The sequence below is a fragment of the Amphiura filiformis genome, chromosome 16 (genome assembly GCF_039555335.1).
Source record: "Amphiura filiformis chromosome 16, Afil_fr2py, whole genome shotgun sequence".
NCBI classification, from domain to species: domain Eukaryota; kingdom Metazoa; phylum Echinodermata; class Ophiuroidea; order Amphilepidida; family Amphiuridae; genus Amphiura; species Amphiura filiformis.
The window spans coordinates 57733290-57751371 of NC_092643.1; the positions used below are offsets into that span (position 1 = coordinate 57733290).

Here is an 18082-nt window from a genome sequence, read left to right on the forward strand (position 1 = left end):
CAAAACCTTTGACCCCTTTATGCCCCCTTAATGACCTTAAATGAATTTTAAAATATTTTTTAAATGTTTAGAATGTCATAAGGATCATTGCATTTAAATTTCAGCTCAATTGGAGCATGTTAAAAAACTTGACCTTTGACCCCTCTATGCCACCTTAATGACCTTAAATAAATTTTTAAATGTTTTACACATGTTTAGAATGTCATAAGGATCATTGCATTTAAATTTAAGCTCAATCGGAGCATTTTCGGTTAAAATGACCTTTTTGACCCCTGTGACCCCTGGATGACCTCTGACGTTTGGAAATATTTTTATTATATTCTTTATGTTTTCCTCTTTCATATGACACCCCTCATGGGGTCATACCTTCGTGGCATTTAGAGATATGGCCATTTCAGACCAAATGGTTAGTCAGTTAGTAAGCTAGTAAGTAAGTTAGTAAGCTAGTATAAGCTAGGAAGCTAGTAACATACACTCATATAGGCTGATACCATTTCATGGTTCAGCAAAAATGAAAGAAAAAAAAATCACAGTAATGTCAGCACACATAATGGTTTGTTTGACATAAATCGGGTCAAGTCGAGTCAATAACAAAAAACAAAATTTTGTTGTTGACGGGGTGTTCGACTTGTGAACGGTGAAGTCGAGTTTGAATTCGATAAGTTTGGTTTTGGCAGGTGTGCCGCTGAAAATTTGAAAGTGGACCCATCCATATACCAATATTTCAACAAATTTGGACCCATCGATATACCAAAAGTCAAAAAATGTCGGCCAAATTTAACCCAAATTGTCTTAGTCTTTACAAATTTTCCTCCAAAATTTTGGCTAGATTGAGGCAAAATTAGGCTATTTTCCGAAAAGAAATGCGAAAGCTTTGAAAAAAGGACCCACCCATATACCAAAATTGGCCTAGAAAAAGGGGCCAATGATATACCAGAAGGCCGAAAATGCTACCTATGTTTGTTGTGGTGTTTCTCATATGAAACGGTTTACAAATGTTTCCATGTCCTTTTTATAGCCCGACATTTAAATGCGTAAAACGTTTAGACCAAAACCAAAACAGGTTTATAACGTTTTGAAAACATTTGTGTGTTTGCTGGGTATGTCTTTAAATGTTTCTAGATTTTTACAAGACAAATGATCAACAAAACTCTCCATTTCTTACGTTAGTTGTTCCATTATTCATGGGGGCATTAATCTGCATATCAGCAACACAATGCTGATATGTTCCCAGAGACGTGCATTCATCAAAGTTGCCCAACCAAACGAAGTTTTCACTAAGAATACCAGAGCGAGGTTTACCAAACGCATCCAGGGCTGCAATGGGCAAAATAAACGAAAACAAAAATTAATAAACAAATATACAGGTATCAACATTTATAAAAATGAGTTGTTCCATCATCATGATCATAAAACTGGTTCTATATAGACTTTGCCTGTTTGATATGATTTTATCAAGAGACTATGATCATGATGTTGTTCAGACATCTCCCCTTTCTCGCACTGAAACAATGCCATCCTATTATGTTTTGACAGAGGGTTACTGGCCCAGTCAGTGCCTCACATGCGTATAATAATTATTGCAAACTTCATTGATCAAATCATAGACCCTGGAAGGGCCTATGGTCAAATTTGACCTCAAGTTTTGGAATATGAGTTAATGAATAGACCCTGGAAATAGGGTCTATGGTTAATAGGGCTAAAGCACTGGCGCGATGGGGAATTACGTTACTTTTACTGCAGTTGGAATTGTGTAGCGTAAGTTCAATCGATTTTCATTATCTAAATCAATTATTATTGAAAAATAACACTTTGATGGTTTGCAAAAGTTCATTCTACAAATCATAGACTTTGAAAACTTGCTTAATTTATTGTTGTGAATGAGTTATGTACGTTTTACAAAATTGTTGTTTCAGCCCTCTTTACAACATAACTCAAGAACCCAGACCAGACCAGACCAGACCCAGACTCGTGCACTAGTTTGTAATGTTTAAATGTTTCCATGTTCCAGTGTATGATGCGTAAGCCTCTTCCCTTGTTTTGTTTTTTTGTTTGCATGATTATATTAGGCTGGCGGGTAAGCATCATTAATTGATCTCGTACACTGGTATGTAATGTGTTGTTTGTATTGTTTACCCCGCATGACTGCTCATATCCATAAGTACCAGACTTGAGTCCTGTTTATCAGGGACAGTCTGTGTAGCTCAATGGCAGAGCGCTCGCACGACAAGCGAGAGGTCTGGGGTTCAAGTCCCCGCACAGGCAGGTATGTCCGGAGTTTTTCTCTGGTATATCTGCCTATGCATGTTATGTTTCCATTTATAATTTCACGTTTAATGCGTAATTCTTCTTTCCCCTGTATCACACCACTCCACGCCATACATAAATTCTCCGAGTCACATTTCCCCAATGTGAAATTTAAAAAAAAGGAAAATTAAGTTTGGCAGAGGCGGGGTTCGAACTCACGGCGCACCGCTTTGGATACTCTTTAGAGCGCCTTAGACCGCTCGGGCACTTGTCTTGTTGGTATCCATTTGAAACTTATTTGAACATATAATTGCAAATTCAACATAGGCTTACCACGTGACAAGCAAAGGCAGAAAACGTACCATATTTTGGAATTTTATTTGCCTAAAAACATGAATGTATATTAATAGCGCTCAATTGTTGTTAACTGCGTGTTCTACATACAGAAATCCGACAATAAACGTGCCTCTACATGGACAATACATTATATCGATTTTGACTCGCCGAACACGTGCGCTAGTACATCGTATATACATGTGTATTACGGTCTAATACTATAGTGGCCTACCATTTTTTTTATACACGTTCGATGTTTTTATCATTTATATAATAATTCCACATTAGACCCCAAATATTTTTTTCTGGAAATAAAAGATTAGATTACAATAAAAACGAAACAGTAATCTTTTGCGGGGTCTAATGTAATTTTGCATAAATTTTCAAAGTTTTTCCTATCCTTATTCTTGCTCAATTAAAAAATAGTTTGGCGTATATAAAATTGAAATAAAATTCTCTGCTTCTTAATCTTAAACGACATCAAAATAATGTGCCACAATTGGCTATCACGAATCGTTATATGATGTGCAGTAAATATTCATGTATTCTTTTATACATAGGATGCTTCAATTTTGACACAAAAAAATATTTCATTGAAAACCCTCTCACTCGGCTATTTAAAAAAGGTAACCACGCTTCCCTAGAATGTGCAATAAATTAGCATTAAAAGTGTTCTTATTTTAGCAGCATTCCAGAAACACTTGACGTTTGGCGAAAAGAGGAGTACCCCTGTATATTGATATATTAAGAATGTGCAATAAATTAGCATTAAAAGTGTTCTTATTTTAGCAGCATTCCATAAACACTTGTCGTTTGGCGAAAAGAGGAGTACCCCTGTATATTGATATATTGAGAATAACGATTAAGCATCATTAATTTGATTTCGTGCACTAGTTTGTAATGTTTAAATGTTTCCATGTTCCAGTGTATGATGCGTAAGCCTCTTCCCTTGTTCAGCTCGTGTAGGTAGTTAAGTTTGTAAATCTATTATGAATACATGTAGAAGTTTCCAACCAATGGTGAACAATCGTGGAGATCAATAGCAGGGCTACGACACTGGCTCATTTGCCTGGCAAAATGACCCGTCTCCTCCGCAGCCAATTTGGTTTCGCTCCATCGAAATCAAGCTGGCCACGGAAGAGACTACCCTCCTTTGTGTTTGTTCATTTGTGTATGGAGAGCCATTCTTGGAGTCTATAATGACTTAGGCTACGCTCTCAGCTAGAGTCCGACGCTGCATTGTACTAGAAATACCTTTTCTGTGAAATCGCTATAGACGCATGCACCACACTGGTGTAGTGACTGCCCAATTGGGTGGATTAAAGCCGCTTAAAATTCGATGTTAGATTCTTTTGTGTTGTATTCTGTCATTATTCTTTTGTCTACGTGTAACACAGGTGATAGAATGCAGTTTAAAATACCCTCCAAGGCCGCATTATTTCACATTTTATGTGAGATTGAGCCGACGGGGCACAGTGTCATCGCCCCAATATCTTCATGGCAGAAATCGCCATGGTAGGGTGAATCCACCGCCACGCATGACCATTTTGTTCCGACCTGTTTAATAGTATAATGGGCCGAAGGACATCTGACTAAGGCTACTGACAATAGCAAGGTGGCTGACTTCGCTGTGTGTGTGTTATAGCATGGCCGCCATAGGTCACTGCTCACGATTGACCTATACACTGCGCTATATAGTAGTGCTCGGTGTTCGGCACATACTGCAGTTACTGTCCGTTTTCCTATACATAATACACAGTGCTCTTTCCCATTGACGCGTGACCTCTACAAATAGCCTACGTAAAAAGTATGGGGATATGCCTAGTTAAGTTAACGTCGCTGTGTGAAAAATAACCGGCCAATATTAAAAGTACTCTTCTAAAGTTATAGAAAATATAGTTTTGTAACATGTCCTAAATTTTAGCTAATTTAGATGTTTGGAAATATTCGCACTTTGGTGTTTTAGTTAATGTTATAGGTAATAGTACATTGCCTAGTTAACGTCGCTGTGTGAAAAATAACCGGCCAATATTAAAAGTACTCTTCTAAAATTCTAGACAATATAGTTTTGTAACATGTCCTAAATTTTTAGCTAATTTAGATGTTTGGAAATATTCGCACTTTGGTGTTTTAGGAAGGATATGTAAACGACAGATAACACCAAAAATATGAAGAAATTATTTCCAAACCGTGTTAAGTCTGCAAACCACCATGTTTCTCATTTTCAAGAACGCTGGTTAACAATAAGCACGTATTGTCTCATTTCGTAAACAAAGCCCACACACAATTGTTCTCTAGCGCTTGCTTTATAATCGTTCACCCAACTGAAAGGATAATCCCAGCGCATTGCTCCATTGTACGTGTAAAAGCAGAAACATATGATGTGTGTATTTAACCAGAGAAGATATGATTTAATCAGTTGAGCTGTTTTCAATGAGTGTTATCTTGGTTTAATAGCTTTTAATGGGGTTTAAGTCCTGCAAAGGTCGAAATGAATTCTACTGTAGACATGACTGCATCATGACATATAAAATCTGATTTATTTTCAATTTTTGAGTTCAAGACGCAAGCTTCTATTTCAATACGTGAGCTAACGACTATCATATCTGTTCAACACGTATGTTCAAGTGCAAGGAACCACATCTGGTTTCTTTATACGAAATCATTTACAGGAGATATTCATCATTTTCTACCCGGTATCCAAAGATTTTCGTCTGAATATCAAAATCGTCCATAGGACATTCACGTGTACGATCCCGGGTATTGATTTTAGTATCTCTTGTGTACCAAGTAATTAATAGCCAGGCGATGTCGGTGTGCAGGGGACCCAACTTTGGCAGCCATTAAGGTATAGGAATGCGTGAATTTGGATTCGTCTATAGAGCCAACCAGCAACACGTATTCATTTTGAAAATATAGCATTAAAATTAGTATCACCCTTGTGGCCCCCGTGCAGTGGAAAACCTTAATTCTTTCATTAAAAAGAAATTAAAATTAAAAAACACGGATCCAACTGTGCACCTATAAAATGGGCACAGCAATTTGTCTCAAATATGAATGAATTTTAAGAAACATACGGGATATGATGAACATTGACCGGACGCCATGATAGTAGGATCTATTAGTCGTTTTATATACAATGTATATACCGTATTGTCATAAATACCAATATTTGTCATAATATAATAATGAGTAATATATAGCAACGTAAATGTGCAGTTCATATGCACAAACGAATACTGATCTTTATGAATTCAGGTTTTTGTACATCACATATAACATCACATGTCACATAGGAGGTCATACGTGTTGACCTTCATCTATTGTATTTGTTCAACTGTGTATGGAGAGGAGAAACGCCATTAAACGCCATTAAAACTCCATCAGTATTAGGGCGTAGTTCAGTGAACTCACCGGATTGCTAGTCCAAGTGCTGTGATAATACAGATAATATGTATTAATGGGTCGAGGCGATTGCATTGAAAAACCTAATAAATTATTCATAACAGTTACGTAATCAATCGATAGCGCGGACAATTTTCATTTGCAAACCACCAAAATTCGTGATCTTTTAGCGTTGGAAAAGAAACCACGTGAATAGAGTGCCCTCTCAAGAATAGGTCAGGGATCAATAGTCGAGATAGGCATCTGAAATGACGTAACGAAACAGGAAGATGTAGCCTAGGTCTAGACAATAGGCGGATTAGGGGCCATTTTGTTTCCTACATGATGTTATTCACGTGTCCTTATACTTTAGTACACAAATATATAAGTTAACAGGTTTACAATTTTAAAGTTATATTTTGAGTATACAATATAATTAATTAATTGGATTTGATACAGCTACATAATGCTTTACAAATCTGTTTCGTAAGGCCACAGGGCCTCACTCCTCAGAAGCACATAACCATATGAGGTAATCAAAAAAATATACACACTGCCTATCATGGTGTCACATGATACAACTTAAAATTAAAAGGATTGCATAAAGTTACATAATAATAACAATAACCTGTGTACTAGACCATCATATTTTGAATGGACATACTTGACATAAAATTTTGAATGGCCATACTTGACATTGCAGACAACTTAATATGACGAGTCAATACTCAATATAATAGATGGCCATAAAAAACACTTGACTGGCAATTTGGCACTTCAGATAATATGATGCCCATTCATGGGAATTATAGAGAGTCTGTAAAGCGCTCCACAGACTCCGAGTATTGTACGTACAATATTGTATGCAACATATCTACGTTATTTAATCTATTGCCATTCTATTTCCAGTAATGTTTAAGTTCTAACGAATGTTTGATGACGAAAAATCGATAATATGTTACATGTAATATCTATTATCGATTATACGTCATCAAACATTCGTTAGAACTTAAACATTACTGGAAATAGAATGGCAATAGATTAAACAACGTAGATATGTTGCATACAATATTGTACGTACAATAAAAAGTCTGAATACTGCTTAACATTAACAGTCACTTAATCAATAACGTCAATTAACAATATGTTAAAGAAACATTATTTATAATTGCATAATAAGTGTTTTTTCCTGTGTCTGCATGCACTCATGAGTTCATTTCTTTTGTTTAATGAGGACAAGTCAGGTCTGCGAATGATAAAGTATTTTTCTTCAATACACAGGTTGCAAAGTTTACGTGATGTGGAATAAGCCTTAGCTCTGCTTAGCACTTTCCATTTGATTGTATATGGTACATTTGCATCTTTTAGTGTCCAGATATATTCGCTTAAAGTTGTGGCATGTCTATTGATATCATTCCTGAAACTTGACATATGTCCATTAAAACGGGATTTAAATGTATTTTCAGTCAGTCCGACATAGGTCTCGTCCTGGTTGTTGTCTTGCCTTGTGATTGTAGCTTGGTAAATAACACAGGAAGTGAGGCATTTCTTTTCTAAAGGACAATTGCTGTCATCTCTACAGTTACAAGTTTTAGTAAATCGATCAAATGACGGTGATTGTTCAGGTATTTATGCTTGATAGAATTAAACTGTCTGACCAGCTAGTATTCTCCTCCGCCGTCAGTTAGTCCATACAGGACCAACGCAATATTCAGCACCATAATCAACGCCGTCAAATGGTCCGTTCGCTACCCCCAGCAGTGCACCCTCATTATAATAAACAGTGACCAAAACCAAACCAGTCGATAAGTTACGTCATGAATCCAAATATGGAAAATAGCCCCGCCCATCATTCGGGCCATCATTCAACCGCATCTATTACATAACTGGGACTCTCAAGTCATCTCAAGTACTTTGTATCCCAATCGATTGATTTTGATAATGCAATCAAAGCAATACAAACTTTTGATGTCGCTTACCAGTGCATGGAAATAATAGATATCTACTATTACCATGACCAGTGTAAGGGTCGGTTCATAGTGCATATTCGAAGACGAATATTCGGCTTCGAATACTTTTTGTGACGTCAAAATATATACGGCAACGAATAAAATATGAGTTGAACCAGATTAAATATCGCGCAACTGATAGCGAGATACTATTGATTTATATGAAAGGCTCGAGGTCACCTGAATATCGTTCGACGAACGATGATTTCAAAAATCCCCAATGAAAATTAAAGGATCTGGAATGAGCGTTTTGAGCGTTTCGACAGTATTTTTGTGGGACATGAGAGCACATCAGACATATCGAATTACATTATGAATACGAAGAATGTCTTTCTGATATCAAATAATTTTCATTTTTTGAAATTCACGATATAATACAAATTTTATGACAAATTATTAGAATGTGATATTATTCACATATTGATATATAACAGTCCTCGAAGTAAATATTATAAATCTAATGATATTTTCTTAAAGTGTATGTAGCTGGGAGGAAAAGCCGGCGATCAATTGAAAATTTTGCCCTTTCATATTGAAGATATGGATTTTTTCCCCAAAAAGACCTAATTTTTTTTGGTGTTTTGGGGAAAAAATCCATATCTTCAATACGTAAGGTCAAAATTGTCAATTGATTGTCGGCTTTTCATCCCACCTACATACACTATAAGTATAAATCATCAGATTTATTAAGTTACTGTTAAATATCAAAAATATCAATTTTTAATCATTTGCCATAAAATGTGTATTTCATTGCGAATTTCAAAAAATCAAAATTATTTGATATCAGAAGGACATTCTTCGTATTCTGAATCCTATTCGATATGTCTGATGTGCTCCAATGTCCCACAATAAATAGAACTACTGTCCAAACGTTCATACCCCATCCCTTAACCTGCCCAGTTGTCAAATACGCCTGGATAGTTCCAACATGGCTGATAACGAACTGAAAGAAAATGCTTTGGGCGCACACCACTAAATAATCTTCCCATTGAAATACGTGTAAAAACACCGGATTTCTTTGCTCATTTTGAGGCCTTTTGGGATCGTTTAAATTTTTTTATGATGACCAGTCGATTGTAAATCGATGAAAGTTTAACATATGTTTCAATGTATAGGGGTCCTTCCACCTCGTTTTCCCGCTACGAGGCCGCGAACAGCGCCCTCACTGTTTTTGACATGCTCTCAGTCTCAAGACTGCAAACCCGATTCTGCCATTTTTTAATTCGCGGACCTATTTTCTCAATAATTATAAAAATGCTACTTTTTTGGTGACTCAAATTTATGTATAGGCTTTCCACTTTTATTTAAGCTATAATTCGCCACTCTTTTTGATTAATAAGTCTAAAGACCAGCCCAAAATACCTCAAATAGTTTCTGTATTTTACCGGAACTCATTAGGGTTACACAAATGGCGCATTGATTTAGTGGTGTGCCCCCTTATTAGTGCGGTACAAGAGTACCCATTTTTATATGATTAGTAATGTTTTATGCAAATAATATGATATTTAGGCTTACAAACATAACCTAAATGTACAAGTGAATGTTTCCATATTAACGTAGCTCTATTTAAATCGACTGATGCAGAAAAAAAGTCTAACTCCAAATTCAGATTTATGCCTCCACCCCGGTTTTACATAAATAATGTTTGGCCCCAGTTCTAGGTCCCCATATGCATCTGCCCCTGGCAGAGGACGTGTGAGGGGCCGGGGTGGTAAATCATTGGTTATTGATATAAAAATGCGTTTGCCATGGAAGTTCACCCATTTTTGTTATTTTGGGCCGAATAAAGATGTAATGCGTTGTTATCAGTCAAATTCATAATTATAATTAATAATTAAGAGGGCAAAATAAGTAATATGTAGGAATGGATATATAGCGCTTTGCAATGAATCTCTTCATAAACTATGCAGAACAACCAAAACCACGAGGGTTGGTACCCTATCATTGCGTGTTCTTTTAAAATAAATTCTTGTTTATTTCTATAATTTGTGAATCAGGCATTAAACACACTTAGGCCCTAGCAATGTAGGCCTACACAAGTTCGGAACGAGACTTTTTATCTTTTGACGCGTATTTCGGTCGAATGCCAAAATTGATTGCTCAATGAATCATGAAATGAGAGCAATACTACTTTGATGATACCGATCTCAAGTGGATATCAGCCAATGAAAAAAGTATTCACCGGAAATATATTTGTGGGAGTTGAATTTTGTTGAACTCGACAGATATATATTTGGTGGGTCACCGTGGGTGGTCTCATATATAACACTTGTGAGGGCTGTCATATTTGTCGTCGCTTCAATCATATCTTATGATATTTATTTATTTATTTATTTATTTATTTATTTATTTATTTATTTATTTATTTATTTATTTATTTATTTATTTATTTATTTATTTATTAATTAATTAATTTATTTATTTAATTATTTATTTATTTATATATATATTTATATATTTATTTACTCGAGATTATTATTAAAATTTTTAATTATTTATTTATTTATTGACTTATTTATTTATTTTTCATTTATTTATTTATTTATTTTATTTATTTATTTATTTATTTATCTATTACTCATTCATTTCTTGATTTGCTTTGCAGTTGAAACCTTATGGGTCAACCTCCGCGCCTGTTACAGGCAGGACGTAAATGCCCCGAAAAGCACATCTTTTTGACTCCTACTCAGGTCAGGGGCGTAACCAGACCTGACCTTCCGGGGGGCAAGATTGAAAAATTTCCCAATTTCTGATCAAAAGTTTTAGTATTTATATTCGAGAAAACGCTCGCTTGCCACGAAGCGTTAAACGGGTGGAGTCGGTGGGGTCCAGGGGTCCAGGGGCAAAGCCCAGGCGGGGGTCAAGGGGGCTGAGCGCCATGAAGCTCCTGGTTTTTTGCATATTAGAAAATATCAGTGTTTCAGAGTACACATTTCACAATGAAAGTAGTAGGCCTATAGATCTTCTTCTCTCTTTCTTTCCCTTTTCTCTTCTCCCTTGAGTCCCTTCCCTTTTCTCTTCTCTCTTCCCCTTTTCTTCCCTCTTTTTCTTTTCTTCTTTCTTTCTCTTCCCTCTTTTTTCTTCCCTCTTTTTCTCTCTTTTTTTCCCTTTTTCTCTTCTCCCTTCCCATTTTTTCTCTTCTTTCCCCTTTCTCTTCCCTCTTTTTCTTCCCTCTTTTTCTATCTTTCCCTCTTCCCAATTTTTGACTCTTCTTCCAGGTTTTTGTGTGTCCGGGGGCAGCTTGCACCCGGCCCCCACTGGTTACGCCACTGCTCCTATTTAAACCCATTTATCATGTTTATACAGACATTAAATCATGACAATAGTTCAATGGAGTTTACCTATTATGATTTTATTAACTTCGTTAAAGAAATTCTCTAAATTTTGCTTACCTTGGTCAACGGGCAATACTTGTTAACAGTCGGGCAACGCTATGAACTGTAGAAATATATCTTTCTCCGGTTCATAGTTTTATATTCGAAGCCGCATATATTTTGACGCCCAAAACGTATTCGAAGCCGAATATTCGCCTTCGAATATTCACTTTGAACCAGCCTTAAATCGGGCTGGTATGAATTAAATGAAAGTTTTTTGTTGCTATTGTAGTGCAGAGATAATGTAGGCCTAATCCCGGGGCCTAATCAGTGTTACAAAAAGTCATTTGTATGATTCTAGGTTTGTTTTCTTTTTTTATTTAATAATAATATTGTCACATTTGTCGATAGGCCTAACCGTGATACCATTAAAAAAGCTAAATGAACATAAATTCTACACACCGTTTATTTGGAACTGAACTTTGATTTATTAAAGTCATAATGTACGATCTTATAATAATATGAATTTGGTTAATTTTTTTCAAACCTGATTTTATGGCATATTTGTAATGTACATGTTACAACTTGCATCTAAATGGAATCAGCCAAATTTGTTGTGTTTGTAGGTAAACAGAGCAAAGTTCGACATAAAGTCATAATTCAAGAATTATGACTTTACGGTCCTTCTAAATAGAACTGCGTGTTAAACGGCCAAAATAACAAGCAGTGTTTACCTCGTTATTTCAGTTCAAAATGGACAGAAACCATTCCCGATAATTAGGGCCTATTACTGGTATTATTTCAGCATTTTGAATATATAATGACAGATTTAAAATTGGAAGAAATCGTACATTAAGCCTTTAACACCTAACTGGAAATAACAGAGTGAGTAAAATAAAATTAAAGGCGATACAACTCGCAAGTAGGCCTACTGTTGAATGTGTTGATATTTCAAATGCATTTCGGAAAAATCACAGTATATTTCTTTAATCCCAAAGGCATGAAAGGGCCTGTGATTACTATTTGAATTTAGGGTTTTGATTTAAACTATTTTAATATCAAATCTTTAAAAAACAACATGGTCTTCTCGTTTTAACCGAGGGGCATGGGATTCATCACTTTTAACTACGTCATTCACGGACGGAGCTGAGGCAACGGCTCTCCGCTCCGTTGATAGTAATACTTTCGTGGTCTTTGTTTTATTTCAAAGTTACAAACAAGAAAAGACAAGACAAGACAAAATTTTAAAAAGTGCACTGCTTTCATCGTTTTTAAATTTTTGGCAGCCGTCTGTTTGTATGGGGCGAGGTCCAAAAGAGGAACACTGCAAAATCTAAATGTTTATAGGCCTAATTTGCCATATTTGGTAGAGATACAGTACTTAAAGAGCTAAGGGAACGTTCATAAATACTTGGGGGCTGGAAAATTTTGATTTCGGTATGTCAAAACTTTTTTGACCCCCTACATATGTTAAACTTTTAGAAACACTTATTTTATAGATTCAAAATTTTTGGATCCCTTTTTTCAAAAAACACCCGTTTTAGGCCTACTTATGAATTCCAAGGGGTCATAGGTCAAAAACCATAGGTCGCAGAAAAATGTTATGATTGACGTTTTTGATCCAAACATCCATCTTAGTAAACTGATACATATTTTATTTGAAAATATTGAGTAGCAGTAGCCTTGCCACTCTAATAACATTGGCGTAGTAGAATATATAGTTATAACAATTTTGGCAAATAATTGTAAATCCCTTTAACTTCCCACGTGCGAAGAAGAAAAAGGCATCAAGTGCAATGGCAGCCATTTTAAAACCTTGGATTTGACCATTTTAGGGACAAATCTATTATCGAAAGAGAATAAGCCAGATGTGCAAACATATCCATTCCAATCGTTAATGTCATTTAAACTTTAGAATGTAAAAATATTCCAGCAAAATGTTACACAAAGCGGCTATTGCACTAATGCCTGTTAAAAACAAAATCTTGAAATATTGTGTTAGTAAAAGAAAGTGAATAGGCCTACTTCACTTTAATAGGAATTGGACTAAACTACAAATCAAGTAAATGACTACATTTTATGGCGATGTCGACATTGACATTTTAAAGAAAATTAACACAAATTGGCGCTGACTGGAAAATAAAGCTCTTCCCATATCCTGTCGGAAAACCATGTCCATGTAAAAAACTTGTAACTCCCTTCGTCTGTTGGCGGGTAACTTCTTGAATTCCTAGTTTATTCGAAGCATGCAAAATAGCGGCGTCATCCATTTTTATATTATTGTAAAACAAATAATAATAACTGAGGCCTAATGATAAAATGAAACGATGGCCACCCCCCCCCCCCCAAAAAAAACCTGTATAATGTGCGCAACCTACAAAGTGAAGAACTTGAAAAAGAACATTTCAGCCCGAATCACGGGTCAAATAATCGCCAAGTATCTTCTAGTTCTATTATTAGGGATGCCCACTCTCAATACAGTTTCCACTAGAACTATTTTTCATTTACTGTGTGCGTGCACTCACACACGTATTGTCTATGGAGAAACTGATCGATACAAGAAATCCCAGGCCTGTTAAATGGCGTACATACTTGTTTTGATCCAAATGTAGGCCTATATCAGGGTGTTTCAAGAAATTCCTGATTCCACCAGAAAACATTAACCAAACTTTTTCCTGTTTGGTCAGTAAATAGAGAGGACCTTCCTGCATGAAGAGATCAACTTTTTTAATGAAAAATTTAATGAGATGAGAACTACAACAGGTTGAAGTGACACCATTCCGTGCATCAGGTGTTCAAACGCAATTATCTCCGAATTTGGAGTGAATAAGACAAGCAAACTTACATACTCATAAAAGTTAACTATTTATGAAGACAAAATGTGTAGGATGTTAAGAAATTTAAGAATGTTTAAGCCTACCGCGGCCCATCTCAAATCATGCACTTCCCCGTGCACTTCTCACTCCCATGTCCATTTCATAGGGAGTATAAAAACCGGGGACCATCATGGCTTCCATGCACACACAGTGTATTGCTCAATGTAGTAAAGATAACCTTTGAGTTGGAGCAAATTTCTCAAAATTGGTAGTGATTAATGTTACCAAACTTATGCCATGATGAAATATAATAATTTTTGAAGATAAAATGTGCTGACCTTAAAAGATTGAACAATGTTTAAGACTACCGCTTTTCATTTGAAATAATGCACTTATTGTTCATCTCCTCTATGGAGATATTTTCCATGGCGGCCATCTATGATCATGCTTGAGGTTTCACCAAACAAACCATGGGTTTTGAGGTCTTATATTTTTTGTTGTATGTCAACAAAATCGATTAAATTTTCAGGATGATCTTATTTTCATGTTGTTATAAGCAAATATAATGTTCCAGATAAGATAGTTAATAAATACATTAAGAAAAAGTACCTTAAAGTTGCACTTTCTGTTAGTATTCCTTTTTGGACTTTAACTTTTTAACATGTTCTAGCAGCCCTATATAAAACCGTGACACTCGAAAGGCCATATCTCTGGAATGAAACGTCCGATTAAGATTATTTAAACGCCAAAATGTTTCTTTCATCAATTCCCATCCAATAAGTTAGGTCTGAATCAATTTAAAAGTACTTCAATTTTTAGTGGACATGCCTACTATTATCAAAAGTCCCGGGGAAAACCTTCAATAGTTGCCCAATTGCCTACCACCTCGCGGGTTTAGTAACCCTGTGAAGAAGTAAAATCAGATCAATGCTCATTCACGTGGATGATGAACATTGATCGCGATTGAAGAGGACATAGATAAATTGAATGAATGAATGGACATGATTATCGATATTGTTACGCAATAGTGGTGTTAGATCCAAAGCTGCAAGCTAGTAGTTGGCAGGTGGAAGGCAAGTCTAATCTTATTGGCTAAATATCGTCAGTAGCTGTCAGTAGGCGTGGTTAGTCAGTTTGACATTTCCCTTGACTTTCCAATGGAGGATATGTCGGATCTATAAGGACCAACGCCTAACGGCGTTGATTATAGTAGGCATGTCCACTAAAAATTGAAGTACTTTTAAATTGATTCAGACCTAACTTATTGGCTGGGAATTGATGAAAGAAACATTTTGGCGTTTAAATAATCTTAATCGGACGTTTCATTCCAGAGATATGGCCTTTCGAGTGTCACGGTTTTATATAGGGCTGCTAGAACATGTTAAAAAGTTAAAGTCCAAAAGGAATACTAACAGAAAGTGCAACTTTAAGGTACTTTTTCTTAATGTATTTATTAACTAGCGTTATCTGGAACATTATATTTGCTTATAACAACATGAAAATAAGATCATCCTGAAAATTTAATCGATTTTGTTGACATACAACAAAAAAATATAAGACCTCAAAACCCATGGTTTGTTTGATGAAACCTCAAACATGATCATAAATGGCCGCCATGGAAAATATCTCCATAGAGGAGATGAACAAAAAGTGCATTATTTCAAATGAATAGCGGTAGTCTTAAACATTGTTCAATCTTTTAAGGTCAGCACATTTTATCTTCAAAAATTATTATATTTCATCATGGCATAAGTTTGGTAACATTAATCACTACCAATTTTGAGAAATTTGCTCCAACTCAAAGTTTATCTTTACTACATTGAGCAATACACTGTGTGTGCATGGAAGCCATGATCAGTGATGATGGATAGCATATGAAATGGACATGGTAGTGAGAAGTGCATGTTTTGAGATGGGCCGCGGTAGGCTTAAACATTCTTAAATTTCTTAACATCCTGCACATTTTGTCTTCAAAAATAGTTAAATTTTATGAGTATGTAAGTTTGCTTGTCTGATTCACTCCAAATTCGGAGATAATTGCGTTTGAACACCTGATGCACGGAATGGTGTCACTTCAACCTGTTGTAGTTCTCATCTCATTAAATTTTTCATTAAAAAAGTTGATCTCTTCATGAAGGAAGGTCCTCTCTATTTACTGACCAATCAGGAAAAAGTTTGGTTAATGTTTTCTGGTGGAATCAGGAATTTCTTGAAACACCCTGATATAGGCCTACATTTGGATCAAAACAAGTATGTACGACATTTAACAGGCCTGGGATTTCTTGTATCGATCAGTTTCTCCATAGACAATGCGTGTGTGAGTGCACGCACACAGTTAATGAAAAAAATCATTCTAGTGGAAACTGTATTGACAGTGGGCATCCCTAATTATAGTACTAAGTATTGCGTTGGTCCTGTATGGACTACCGTCAGTGTGATTCCAGTCACTCCACGTACCGTGTTGCGAAGGTGGAGGAGACTAAAGCTGTATTGACGAACACGCATGCGTTAAAAATGATGTAGCCTACGTCGAACAATAGCGTGACGTAGTTCCCGACATTGCCCTTATGAACAGGCACCCTCCTGAATAGGTTCTGGTTCTCTGCATCAATAGCTTGGTTGAAGCGGCTGGTCATTAAAATATGGTGACCCCGGTTGGTGACTCATTGAATAGAGGTAACGGGATAATCTCCACTTAGGAGATTAGAATTCTGGCGATCATTCTCTAGGATACCGGCTGTAAAGGCCGGTTCAAAGTGAATATTCGAAGGCGAATATTCGGCTTCGAATACGTTTTGGGCGTCAAAATATATGCGGCTTCGAATATAAAACTATGAACCGGAGAAAGATATATTTTCACAATTCACAGCGTTGCCCGACTGTTAACAAGTATTGCCCGTTGACCAATGTAAGCCAAATTTAGAGAATTTTCTTTAACGAAGTTAATAAAATCATAATAGGTAAACTCCATTGAACTGTTGTCATGATTTAATGTCTGTATAAATGGGTCTTAATAGGAGCAGTGGCGTAACCAGTGGGGGCCGGGGGCTGCAAGCTGCCCCCCGGACACAAAAAACCTGGAAGAAGAGTAAAAAATTGGGAAGGGGTAAAGAGAGAAAAAGAGGGAAGAAAAAAGAGGAAGAGAAAGGGAAAGAAGAGAAAAAGGGAAGGAGAAGAGAAAAAGGAAAGAAAGAGGGAAGAGAAAGGGAAAGAAGAAAAGAAAAAGAGGGAAGAAAAGGGGATGGGAGAAGAGAAAGGGAAGGGACTCAAGGGAGAAGAGAAAAGGGAAAGAAAGAGAGAAGAAGATCTATAGGCCTTACTACTTTCATTGTGAAATTTGTACTCGTGAAACACTGATATTTTCTAATATTCCAAAAACCAGGAGCTTCATGACGCTCAGCCCCCTTGACCCCCGCCTGGGCTTTGCCCCTGGACCCCACCGACTCCACCCGTTTAACGCTTCGCGGCAAGCGAGCTTTCTCTCGAACATAAATACTAAAACTTTTGATCAAAAATTGGGAAATTTTTCAATCTTGCTCCCCGAAGGTCAGGTCTGGTTACGCCAGTGACCTGAATAGGAGTCAAAAAGATTTGCTTTTCGGGGCATTTACGACCTGCCTGTAACCGGCGCGGAGGTTGACCCATACCTTCTTGTATGTTTCAACTGCAAAGTAAATCAAGAAATGAATGAGTTAATAGATTTAAAAAAAATAAATAAATAAATAAGTCAATAAATAAGTCAATAAATAAATAAATAAATAAATAAATAAATAAATAAATAAATAAATAAATAAATAAATAAATAAATAAGTAAATAAATAAATAAATAAATAAATAAATAAATAAATAAATAAATAAATAAATAAATAAATAAATAAATAAATAAATAAATAAATATCATAAGATGATTGAAGTGACAGCCCTCACAAGTATTATATATGAGACCACTCACGGTGACCCACCATATCTGTCGAGT

At 36.0% G+C, this 18082-nt stretch overlaps 1 protein-coding gene across 1 annotated transcript in view; it reads right to left on the reverse strand.

Annotated features, from left to right (window-relative positions):
* LOC140136256 (nose resistant to fluoxetine protein 6-like) overlaps nt 1-18082 on the reverse strand; it is a 52029-nt gene that overhangs the window by 31845 nt on the left and 2102 nt on the right. Inside the window, exon 2 of the mRNA XM_072157980.1 lies at nt 1166-1317. Coding sequence (XP_072014081.1) covers nt 1166-1317 — 152 coding nt within the window. The remainder of the gene's footprint in view (nt 1-1165; nt 1318-18082) is intronic.